Source organism: Phaseolus vulgaris, chromosome 5 (assembly GCF_000499845.2).
Source record: "Phaseolus vulgaris cultivar G19833 chromosome 5, P. vulgaris v2.0, whole genome shotgun sequence".
NCBI lineage: Eukaryota > Viridiplantae > Streptophyta > Magnoliopsida > Fabales > Fabaceae > Phaseolus > Phaseolus vulgaris.
Window position 1 is genome coordinate 37,288,974 of NC_023755.2, and position 12,989 is coordinate 37,301,962.

Here is a 12,989-nt window from a genome sequence, read left to right on the forward strand (position 1 = left end):
CGTAAATATGTCAATGAATGTTATCATATCGCCGCCGAAAGAGAAAAGTAAATTTTATATAAATACAGTTGCATAAAAATAAAAATAAAATTGAAAAAAAGGCAAGAGACAAGCTAAAGGTAGTTTGGCTATTGTTATTCTGATCATGAACGAAACAAAGTACCAAAACAACTCGAGAGATTACAATAGTCTCGTGAAGTTTGGTTATGGATATTCATGGTACACACGATGAATTTTCGACGGTAAATGTAATCTGTCACAAGTAATAATAGTATATATCCAACCTACAAGAAACATTTAAATTTTTAAGTATAATATTTATTAAATAAAAAATAATATATAAAAGTTTATTAGATATTTGTTACGTAGGAGATTGTAAGAATATATATAAAGTAAAGAGTTATTTGATTTCAATTGGAAAAATTGAGATTATGGTTCATCTTTCTCACTCTTTCATATTTTGAAAAGAAACCATAATAATATTCTATCTTTGAGTGATATTGATGTCCATATAAAATTCATTTATATCGATTTTTCGCATATAAAAAATTATTAAGTTAGTTTCCTAAATATCGATTCCTCGCATATTTATAAAAATTCATTATCGTTACGATCAGATGTTGATAGAAATTAACATTTCAAATTTATTCCTAACATTCATATATGTTAAGCATTATCATTTAGGTTTGATGATTAGGAGTATTTTTCAGTCAAATTTAAGGATCAAAATCATGATAAAACAAGTGTTAAGAATAAAATGACAATACCAATTGTCAATTAAGAACATAATATTATGTTTAAATATCACCTCAATACATAAGAGTTTGAACACGTTACTCCTAATCCCAAAGGGTATAATTAGTCACTCATGTTAGCCATTATAAGCATATAAAACAAGAAAAGAAGATTCAGGATGTTTATCCTTGACGGTTGCCTCCTCTAGAATTTTCTTTCTCCTTCTATTCTACCAATGATGTCTAAGGTTATGACTCACACCTCATATTTAACCTAGTTTGGTTTGTTCTAAGATACTTCTCGCTTGGGTGAGTTTGATAAGAAAAATCTCAACTTCTCTGGAGTGATCTCGCATGGGCGAGTTCCTTTAGAGTGATCTGGCTTGGATGAGTTTGGGTGAGTTTTGAGCGTTCCAACTTTCCCTTTCCATCTTGTTTATTCTTTTTTAGCTCGTTCATCTCCATTTTCCCTTATAATCCTGAAATTAACACAAATTTGGAAGTAAATCGTTCTTATTCATATTATAATCACAAAATATGTAAATAGGTTTAAATTCATAAATTAATGGTTAAATTATTGTTATTTTATCAATAAATATTCACAAGTGTCTTTCTTTTAATATGAAATATTACTGAAATATGACACTTATCACCAACCATGTTTATAATGTTTGTGAAAAACTTTGGTTTAAGAGGATTTATAAACACTTCTTTGAGTTGTTGATGGTAATAGATATGGACAAGGCACCTCATCAATAGGATCCAAACTTGGTGTAGACGGTCTTGGGATAGTAGGCTCTGTTCTATCGAGGCAGAAGAAAAAGAGCGAAGTTCTGATTTGCCTAAAGCTTCTCATGAGCTACATGACAGTGTATCAGTGTTTTGTTTATGAAAACTTGGATTAGATGTAATATATCTTGCATTCTAGCTATCACAATACAAAACTACAAAAATCGTGACGTATAATCTAAGATCATTCAATGGATATGTGAGTCATTGAATCTAACCAATTATAGTAGCTAATGCACGAGGATGATCTGAAAATTGTGGTTTGCTTTTTTAATTTCCAAATTATGAGAGATGAACTTAAGAACATGCAATAATTAGTTGTAGAACGACGTGTACTTTTACATGCAAACCAGTCTGAATTAGCGAAACCTTTAAGTTGTAAAACAAAATCTTTTGAGAAATAAACCCTATGTTTGTGCATTCTTGATGTATCTGAGAATCCAGTGAGTGGCTAATTAAAATTAATAAATTTATTATGTATAATTGTTTATAATTAAATGATACTGCATTATTCTATGTATAATCTTATTTTTGCGCGTAAAGTTGCAGCAAGCGATTATTTATTAGTTGCAGTGGCTTGCGTTGGTTTCTGATTCCTGCAAAAGGTTAAAATGCAAGAAATAATAGCATGCTTAAGTTGACGTTGTCAAAATTTCAAGCACATAACAAAGTAATTTTTTATCAATGAGAAAAGCCAGATAACTTAATGATCTAAACAAATAAAGGTGATACAGTCATTTTAGTCTTCGCATTTTACCTTTCGTAAATATTAAATATAAGTATAACAAAAAGAAACATGGGGTGTCGTATTTTGAACATTATATATTCAAGAGCATAAGTTTCCTATTTATAAAAGGAAAAGTAAGTAGGTAAAGAATTGAAATTTAAAATAATTAAGAGTCGACAATCAAACTGAGGTATCATATGATTATTAAAATAATTAAGAGTCGACAATCAATAATCATGCATGATTATTGATTTTGATAAGAGTCTGCCTAATATTCACCTACTGCTTATATCGCTACAAGAATAACCAGGTTTGTGTTCTTTTATCACCCATGCTATTTTCCTTTATGGATCTAATTAATTAAGCAAATACTCAGATTTTCTTAAGTAACAAAAAACTTTAACCACAAACATTCTTTTATCATATTATAATTTTTATTATGTTTATTATTATTATTTTTATTAATATTAATAATATAAATATTAATATTATTCATAATATAATTATTATTGATATTATTAATATTATTTATATTATTAATATTATTTATAATATAAATATTATTAATATTATTAAATATTATTAATATTGTTAAATACACTACAAGAAAATCGTGAAATAGAAACCAATTTTTAGAGACCAAAATAATTAGTTGCAATAGTAACTAAATTAGAGACCATTTTATAAACTAAAAAAAAAGTGGTTTCTATATTAGTTTCTATTATTGTTAAATAGTTTATAAATTGGTATCTAATTAACAACCAAGATTTTAGAGACCAAATTTAGAAACTAAATAATTGGTAGTTAACACTATGTATAGTATAAACATCCAAGATTTTATAGAGCAAATTTAGAAACTAAATAATTGGTAGTTAACACTATGTGTAGTATCAAACATGTGATGTCACCAATGTGCCTTCCCTATATATATATATATATATATACAACCCACCCTAAGTAGAAAAAAAAATACTTGAGGAAACTTACCTACGAAAATGACATTAAGTTCTCATTAACTAATAACTTTATTGGATAATATATTGACAACTTCCATTTCTTATACAATTAATATTGTTATTTTAATCTGACGCAATCTCCAAATTCCTTTTCAATTATTTTTGTAGGGATGTTATAATTAACATTTTCCTTTTTTCTAGATTTTTTAACATTTTTTTTTCATTTCTTTCTCTAACTTTTGAAAGGATGGTGATGTGTTAATTAACAACACAAACACAGTAATAAATATATACTTAACAAACCAATAAAATAATATTTTAATTATACCTTTCATACTTGAAACATCTAAAAATACTTGTTTTGATCTTTAAAATTGATTTTTTTTTATATGCTTTTTATGTTTGTTATTCAACTTTATTATTCTTGAAGCAATTATATTAATGTATTTCACCAAAATCAACCTCATACCTACAATAAAAATTAGAAAAACAAGAAGTAACACAAAACAAAAGAATCAATTAGCACAAATAATATAGAAAAAGATAAGATAAATCTCACTACTCACTAAGTGTTTACACATGATTTTCTCGTATATGTCTCTTGAAAGATTATGAATTCTCACTCAAATTACTCTTTAGCTATTAAGAAGAATTGACAATCAACTCATCAATAATTTTATATTGAAAGTAAAAATTTTAGTAAATAGAAATTTAACTTAATGAGATCTACAAACTGAAAACTCTAAGATAAAACCAACAAAAAATTAAAAAGTAATATAAAAAAACAAAAAATTATAACAAAAAGAAAAACACTTTAAAAAATATATCTAAAATCACTACTAGAAAATTATAAAATAAAATAAAGTGAGCTAGAAAATTAAAACAAAATAAGCAAGCTAGAAAATTATTTAACTCACAAGACTATGTATCAAAAAAAATTAAGAACTCAAAGAAAAAAATTAAGAAGGAAACTCAAATTAAAGTAAGCTAAAAATAATTATGACACAATATATGGATTTCAGCTTCACGTATGAATTTCAGCTCATCACTAGACGAATATTTCCATTTACCATCAACAAATTTCAGTGTCAATTGTTTTTTGCTGTCAAATTCGATCAACTGCTGCACCGTATAGCAAGAAATTTCAAAGACAAATTCAATTAACTTCAAATGTGTTGTCCTGTGTACCCATACAATTCTTGTGTCGATTTCAAATTAGACATTATGAAAGTAGACTCATCTTACTATTTATTTTAATAATATAATAATATGAATTAAAATATCAAATCATACAATGTTTTTGCATAAGAGAAGCAAACTTTATATAAACAGAGTAGTACAAAAACACGTAAAGACTAAAAGAGGCTAAAGACAAGCTAAAGTTAGTTGGCTACTCACGAACAGAAATTCAAGATACTTGTTTGCAATGTTAATAATTGTCCGAATATCTTTTTCTTTAATTTTGACTGTCTATTTTAGGTTTAAGAGGGTGGGGTACCAATAAAGATGCTCCTACGTTCAAATTAAATGAGATAGATCTAATTGGTTCAGTATAGAGTTTAAATAATCATTACCTTTTATCATGGAGATTTCTTCTTATTTATACCTTTCTATTAGGATTTATGGTGTCAGAAGGGTTAGTGTAGGTCCAATGATCATTTAATTATGCTTTGCAGCTCTTAATCATAATTAATGTTGCTAACTTGTGTTTTGACGTGTATGCTGCTTTTCCCGAAAGTTCGTCAGACAGTCTAGGATGACCGGTCACTCATTTCTGGTAGAACACTTGTCCCCAGGCTTGACACGTAGCTGACGTGTCATGTCAGTTCATGAACAGTCAGAAAATCAAGTTGTTCCTCTTAATTGGATCTGACGTTCAAGATTTGTGCCACGGTTGACCTTCCCTCCTACCCCTAGCGCCATAAAGAGCAAGGGGGTGATCCCCTCATTGGTTTGTTCCCTTCTCTCACTGCTCTCCCTCTCCAACTAACTTCAAAGTTAAAAGTTGAACCAATGTCTTCTTCCTTATAGTTCTACATTGAGGGTTTAGGGTTTAGGGTTTAGTAGTGGACTAATTAGTAGTTCTACCTTGAAGGATAAAAAAACCAAAGTCAACTAGTATTAATTAGTATATGTTTTATAGATTCAACTTTTATGTTGTTGTAGGGTTTAATTTTTTATTTTCTTCATTTAAAAAAAATCAACTAAACATTTTTAATTTATTACTTTTTTTATTTTTATTTTGTAAAAACTCATTTCTTTATTCATTAGTAACTATTTTAAACATTAAAAATATTTATTTTTTTAATGCATTCAAAATTAAAAAAAATTAATTTTCTTATTTTTTTATTTTTTTTTACTTTTGAAATGGTGCTAGATAGGGAAATAAAAATAAAAGGGTGCTAGATAGGGAAAAAAATAGTGTTAAATGGGGAAATAAAAGTGTAAATAGTGTTATATGAGGAATTGAGTCTCAAAACTAAACCCTTATAATCAAAACCAAAAACTGTTACGTGAGTAGTGAGTGGGATAAGTGAGAGAGTTTGTGCTCTCTTTTAACACAACTGCCGATTGTTTCTTCCTGCACCTCCATATATTCTTCTGTCATCATCATACAAAATATGAAAAATACATTTATATCCTTCTTGTGCCACCCTCATATTCTGGATTACATAATCTAGAAGTTAATCTTGAATTAGGAAATAACTTATGGATTATGTAATTCGAAATATATTTTTAAAAAATAGTATTTTGGATTATATAATCTGAAAGTCTAAATTTGCGAGTAGCTTCCGGATTATGTAATCCGGACATGCATTTGAAAAAAGGCTTTCATATTAAATAATTCGGAAGTTAATCTCATATTAGAAAAAAACTTTTATATTATGTAATTCGAAAACTAATCACACATGAGAGAAAGGAGAGAGAGAGAGGGAGAGAGCATGGCGGAAATGAAGTTTTTCTTCACAAATTTTCCTCACGAGTATGCGGAGAGGGACATGTGGAAGATTTTTCAGAGGTGGGGAAGGGTTATTGACGTCTTTATCTCAAGAAGGCTAGACCCAAGAAACCGGCGGTTCGGGTTTGTGAGTTTTCAAGGAGTGATGGATGCACAAGTCTTGGAGAGGAGGCTAGATGCCATTTGGATAGGACTGTGGAAGTTGCGGGTAAACTTACCTAAGTTTAGCAGGAAGGAAACACGTAAACCAGAGATGAGTGGTGAAAGGAAGAATGAACAGGCAAGGACGACTTGGAGGCAGGTGAATCCACCACGCACTTTTGCTCAGGTGGTCAGGGACGGCGACGAGTCTACTTCTAAAAAGGCCCTAGATAATAGCGTGGTTTGTTTTCAAGTTGCAGTGGAGTCTACCAAGTGGCTGGAGGAATGTTTTGTAGGGAGACTCATTGAGTTAAATAACGTTATGTCCATTGTACACTGTTCTCAAATGTTAATTTATAATTTTTTTATATTAATATTATTTGTCTTTATAATGCGTAAATTAGTATTTTATCTTTAAGGTAAAATAAATTTATTGTCATTTAAGACACACAAATCAAAATAATGAAATTATCTCGTTTCTTCAAGTATGATATTTTATTTTAAATTTAATTGAAAACATTTTAAGAAAATATATAAGATTATTAGTATATTATATACATTACGAAAATATAAAAACTAAATAATATAACCAGAATAATTAACTTCCAAAAATTACAAGGTTCAAAATTAATTAAAATTTAAACTATAAATAAATTAAAAAATATTTTTATCAATTAATTTAAAAATAAATGTAATATAAAAATATTAGTTTAACATCTCAAATTTTTTATTTTTTATTTATCAACCACCTCCACACATAGTTTTATTAAAAATGTATAGTTATATAAGTCATTAATACTCTAATTTTAAATTATTTGTTTCAATATAACTTAATCATATATAAGTATAATCTTTTAAAATATTTTAAACATTTTTTATATAAAAAAATTATTTTTACCTAACTATAATAGAGTTAAAATTATATTTAGTCGTTGAATTTTCATGTTAAACTAACTAATGATTCGTTGTTGACTTGGATGTTTATATCGTCATCCGTTTATGCGGATCTATTTTAGTAGTTTCTATAGTACAATTATTCAAGTAGTATAGTGAATTGTTAAATTAGATAATAAATCTGTTTTTTCTCAAATTAATCTGTTATTTTTTTTGTCAGGATGTGAATTTCTTGTGAAAATTTTATAAGTCCAATTCACCTCTCCCTGCTCTACACATCTCTCCCTACTCTACACATGGTTATGAAAATTAGTCGAAATAAAACTTACACTGTTGTGTACAACTTTTACAAAGATTAAAAAAAAACTCTTCAATTATAAGTTTGTCTCATAAAGTTTCACTTTATTCTATTTTTTAGTCAATTATTTTGAGGTTAATTACATGATAAAGTTTCCCCTATATCTTTTTATCATAATGAAATATATGATAGATGAATTACACAAAACATCACTATTCTTATATGATAAAGTGATATCATTAAATTTTGATAAAGGTTAAAAATGTTTAAAAGATAACCTACAAATCAAATTTGACTACTATTTATATTTGTACGTGTTAATGTTATCTGAAGTAAAAATTATTATAATCTTTTTTATTATTGCATGAATATTTCGTCAACTTTTATACAAGTTGCTATTATTTTCATAGACCATAAATCCCAGAAAGTGAGAGGTAACTTAAAGACTTATTTGGATGTTCTAAGATACAAGTAGTTTTAAATCAAATTATTTAAATAATAATTTTGAATAAGATAAATTAAATGTTTGGGCATGCAATATTATAGAAGATTGTAGTGAACTCCTCTAAAATAAAGATTGTATATCATGCAAGTATGTCAAGAATGTATCAATAATCAAAAGTTTTAAAGTCTAACTAATTTTTAGTTGAAATTCAATAAAGAATTTTCGAGAATAATGATTCCTTTACATCACTTTCGCTAGTTGAAATTTTTATTAAATTACATAACTAAATTTATGTTTTTCATAATTTAATTTAATTATTATAGCACATGAGTTATTAAATATTTTGCACCTGATAATTTTTTAAAACGTTATTAAGTATACAACTACACAAGTTATTAATTAAAATCTTACAACAATCAAATTCTTTTAATGATCCTAAATTAGTAATTTGCACTTATACACTGATTTTTATATTTTTTATTTGGGTTAAATATGTTTTTCCTAAAATTCAACAACTAAAAATTATTTTAACTCTAATTTTTTTACATAAATAATTTATTTTACATAAAATGTTCATTTCTCAATTTTTTATATTTAATATTATTTGTCTTTATAATGCGTAATTTAGTATTTTATCTTTTAAAGTAAAATAAATTAATTGTCATTTAAGATACACAGATCAATATAATGAAAAATTATCTCGTTTCTTCAAGTATGATATTTTATTTTAAATTTATTGAAAATATTTTAAGAAAATATATAAGATTATTAGTATATAATATACAATAAGAAAATATAAAAACTAAATAATATAACCAGAATAATTAACTTCAAAAAATTACAAGAGTTCAAAATTAATTAAAATTTAACTATAAATAAATTAAAATATATTTTTTATCAATTAATTTAAATTAAATGTAATATAAAAAAAATTAACTTCTTAAATTTTTTATTTTTTATTTGTGAACCATCTCCACACATAATTTTATTAAAAATTTATAGTTATATATTCACACATAATTTTTATTAAAAAATTATAGTTATATAAGTGAATAATATCCTAATTTTAAATTATTTATGTTAATATAACTTAATTATATATGAGTATTACATTTTTTAAATATTTAAAACATTTTTTATATAAAAAAAATTATGTAAAAAATAGAATTAAAATTATTTTTTTAGTAGTTGAACTTTCATGTTGACGTAGACCATGACTCCTCGCTAACCTGGACGTTTTAATGGACTTCACGTTGGAAGTTTGTTTTTCACGTGACAAATGCTTACGATGACTCAATCCAATAGTTTCCATAGTACAATGACTCAAGTAGTCTATAGTTTTGACTAGGAACTAAAACTAATTTCATGAAAAAAATATAAAGACGAAAAACATATTTGAACACCTTAATTTTATTAGTTATAATAATAATAAACTTATCATAATAAATCTTTACCTAAGTATTTATTTCTATTATGCATCATATAGATTAACTAGAATCCACAAGGAAAAATCTATATTCTAAAAGAGAATATGTAATGTTATTTTAGAATGCTTTCACTTTAAATCTAAAAAAGAAAACTTGAATTGATAGTCAACCCACATCTTACTAATCCTTATAACATGGTACAACCTAAGAAATTCAAATAAATCTCAAACAAATATATTAGATAAATTTTAATAAATAAACTCAAACTTAAAACTTTTTTTTCTCAACATCATCATGACACATTAAATGGAATGGGTACACTAGCATTGACTCAATTCGGCTCTTTATTGTATTGTTTTGTCGTCCAACTCCATCTCCATAATGATATATGTAATGACTACCCCGAGCAAAGTTAATGGCAACTTGAACAAAAGACTTGGGGAATATAGAATTCATAACTAGGTATTTGTTCAAGTTTTTCCATTCTTTGTCAATCAAAGTTTTGAAGTATTCACGGGCATCTTCTTCTGGAAGACTAGTTTCGTGCATATAGCTTATAATTGAATTTGAGGTTTCACCCCTCTCTATCTCGTCCTGTTCAGAACAATATGTTAGGCATGAAGTTTGATCCACATGATGAGTTAACTAATAAGGTTACCAAAAAAATTTAAGATTACCATTGATGTTGCCAAATCATTGGTAAGTCTTACAATGGTGGATGAAGAGCTTAACAAGTCATGGTGAATAGTTAAAGAATGAAGCCCTGGTTTTGTGATCTCTTTGCTAACCAAAAAGTAGGAATGAGTGAGAACAACCCCTGTCGTGACCGAGATCCTTGCATTTTGTAGGTACTCGTTGAATGGTGGAATAATTTTGTTGTAAAACCATTTTGCTTCTTGGAGGTATGCCTTGCACAAATCAGACCACTATGGAGTAATCAAACAAACATTTTAGTATTAGTGATACTTAATATATATATAGGACAAAAAGATCTAGTTGTATTGTATTACATACAGATTTTGTGAGGTAAGGAAGACATATTATGCCCCGTTCTTTAAAGATGTCATAAGCCATCCCATTCACAGTGTTATAGATGGCTAGGAAGCACAATATCATGTAATCTGGAAGCGTGTTTATGGAATTCACATTCCAGCTTTTGTCCATGCACATATATAAATATAAATAAGACATTTTTTAATTTTTCTCAAAGAACAAAGTAAAATGAAATCCATCTCACATTAGTTGAACAAACCTTTCAATAGCATGTGTGAAGAGCTCTAATTCATCTAAAGTACCATAGATGTCATATACATCATCGAGGACTGTGAGTAATTGCCCCACCTTAGTGAGTTCTTTGTGACACATAGCTAAGTGAGGTTCAGGAAACATTGCTAGTGACCAAATATAGAATTCTACTAATCGGTCTCGAGCAAACTTTAGATTACTTGAGAGACCAATGTCCCACCACCACCTGAGTAACAACACATTAAAAGACATAAATACAATGAAGACAAAAATTGCATGGAAAAAAAAAAGTGAAATTGAGATCTCACATCGTTTTATTTGAATTCTTCCTAAAATTTTTAGTTCTCCCTCCAAAGTAATATATCTCTTTAATATTTAACATTAGTTATTAAAAGAATTATACTGGGATAATTATTATGAATTTTGATGTTCTTTATACCTTGATAGTTCTTTTAATTCGTTTTGATATGATGACTGCTCCATGTTGAAATCCAGTTTTGCAAGCTCTAACAGTAAGAGATTATGCGGTTCTATTTTATCATATCTGTCAATATATTGTTTGGCCATTAGTTTGAAACCACTTCGGTGATATGGAAGCTCCTCCAATACATGCCTAACTTTTTCTGTCATTTTCGCATCCATTAATCCTTCTTTCATTAAATTCATCAAATGTGTTCTTGAAAATGCATTTTCCTCCCAAACACTTTCTCCTTCCAAACTCAAGTACGATGCTTCGTACAAACTTAACATTCCTTCTACATCGTTGCTAATTTCAGCTTTGAATTTTCCTTCTTCGTCTTTAAATCTCATAAAGATATCTGCATGCACCTCAAAAAAAATTAAAAAGATTTCATATTATGCCATAATACCAAGGTAAAAGTATAAATTTTTTATTTATAATTATTTATAATATATGAAAAATATAAAAAAAAAATAGCTTGGTACATGTTTGTTGTCTAGATTGTTAAAAAAATTATCATATTTGATTATAACAATTAAAAAACAATATGATGGTGTAATTATTGTTAGTAAAATAAGCTTTGTGGAATAAGTTTTCAGATGCAATATATAAACACAATGGCTTGAGATAATCATTTGTACCTTGGGAGACATCAAAGCCATGTCGCCTGAGAACTCCAAAAAGAAGAGCGGTTTCATGCAGACTTTTTCCGGTTCGGTCTTCGAAGTTTTCAATTGAAACAATTCTGAGAAGGGCTTTGTTTATATCCTCCTCAAACTTGAAGGAGAGTCCTAACCGTTCAATATCATCAATCAATTCAAGTAAGCTTAGTGGTTCCATGTTTGTTCCATTTATCTGAACTCGTACTTTCTCCTCTAACTTTCTTGCTGTTTCTTGCAGTGTTTCTATCTGCATTTTAGCAGGCATGACAAAAAAAAATAATAATGAAAACAATAATTCCAACAACACACTAATCTTTACACCAAAGAAATTGAAGGAAAATAAAGATTACCGCAAGCTTGTTTCCGAGGGACTGAATAAATTCACGAGTAAAAGGACTGGGTTGAAAATTAGGTGGAGTTTTAAATGGGATATGGTGTTTGTTGGCATCACGAACGAGTTGGCTTGGGGATCTAGAAGGAGTTTGTGTGGTAGACAAGCAATAAGGAAGACTCCTTACATTATTTGCCATGGTGTATTCACTTTAAACTTACCCTATATGGAGTATCAAAATGTGATGATCACCAATGTGTGTCTTCCCTCTATATATACAACTCTATGCAGAAACAAAAGAGACTTGTGTAAACCTACCCTATTAATATGCCATTAAGTTTTCATTAACTAAGCAATTATTTTCCTTGAAACAAGTCCCTTACTCAATAGTTGAGTCGATTTCTAATTAGACTAATGTAAATTACTTGAATTTCTCAAATGCTCTAGGTCTCTCAATTCTCCGTTCTACACTATGCTATTAATTTCAAGAAAAATAACTACTTAACACTATAAAAATAGACCCATCGTACACTTCATTTTAATAATATAATAATATGAATTAAAAGTTGAAGTTAAAAAGTAAAACAAAACTAAAAATAATTAGTATTATTACTTTGAATTTTCACGTAAATATTTTTATTTAATGAATGTTAACATATCACCGGTTATAACTCATTTTAATAATATAATAATATAAATTAAAATTTTAAATTAAAAATGAAATAAAATATTAGTATTTCCTGTAATTTCAATACGTGGGCCATACAAGCTTCTCATTTTCACAATTCCCGCTACTGCGCTGCAAATTCTTAAATACTTCAATGAATTGAATTCAGTTTCACATTTCAGAAAGTGTGCACTGATTACCACCAATTGAATTGGAATGAAAAATAGCATAAAATAAAATAAAATAGAGAATTA

General features: G+C 27.5%; 2 protein-coding genes across 2 annotated transcripts; one reads left to right on the plus strand and one right to left on the minus strand.

Moving 5' to 3' along the window:
- Positions 1-6,148: 6,148 nt before the first annotated feature.
- On the plus strand, positions 6,149-7,438 carry LOC137834412 (uncharacterized). The gene is made up of 2 exons (XM_068642468.1): positions 6,149-6,637; positions 7,421-7,438. The coding sequence occupies exons 1-2, from the start codon at positions 6,149-6,151 to the stop codon at positions 7,436-7,438; spliced, it is 507 nt and encodes a 168-aa protein (XP_068498569.1).
- A 1,898-nt stretch (positions 7,439-9,336) lies between these two features.
- On the minus strand, positions 9,337-12,314 carry LOC137835711 (isoprene synthase, chloroplastic-like). Its single transcript, XM_068644328.1, has 7 exons — positions 12,088-12,314; positions 11,717-11,984; positions 11,055-11,433; positions 10,623-10,841; positions 10,385-10,523; positions 10,048-10,296; positions 9,337-9,964 (listed from the first exon to the last, which is right to left on the minus strand). The coding sequence occupies exons 1-7, from the start codon at positions 12,265-12,267 to the stop codon at positions 9,638-9,640; spliced, it is 1,761 nt and encodes a 586-aa protein (XP_068500429.1). The 5' UTR covers positions 12,268-12,314; the 3' UTR covers positions 9,337-9,637.
- Between the last annotated feature and the right edge of the window lie 675 nt (positions 12,315-12,989).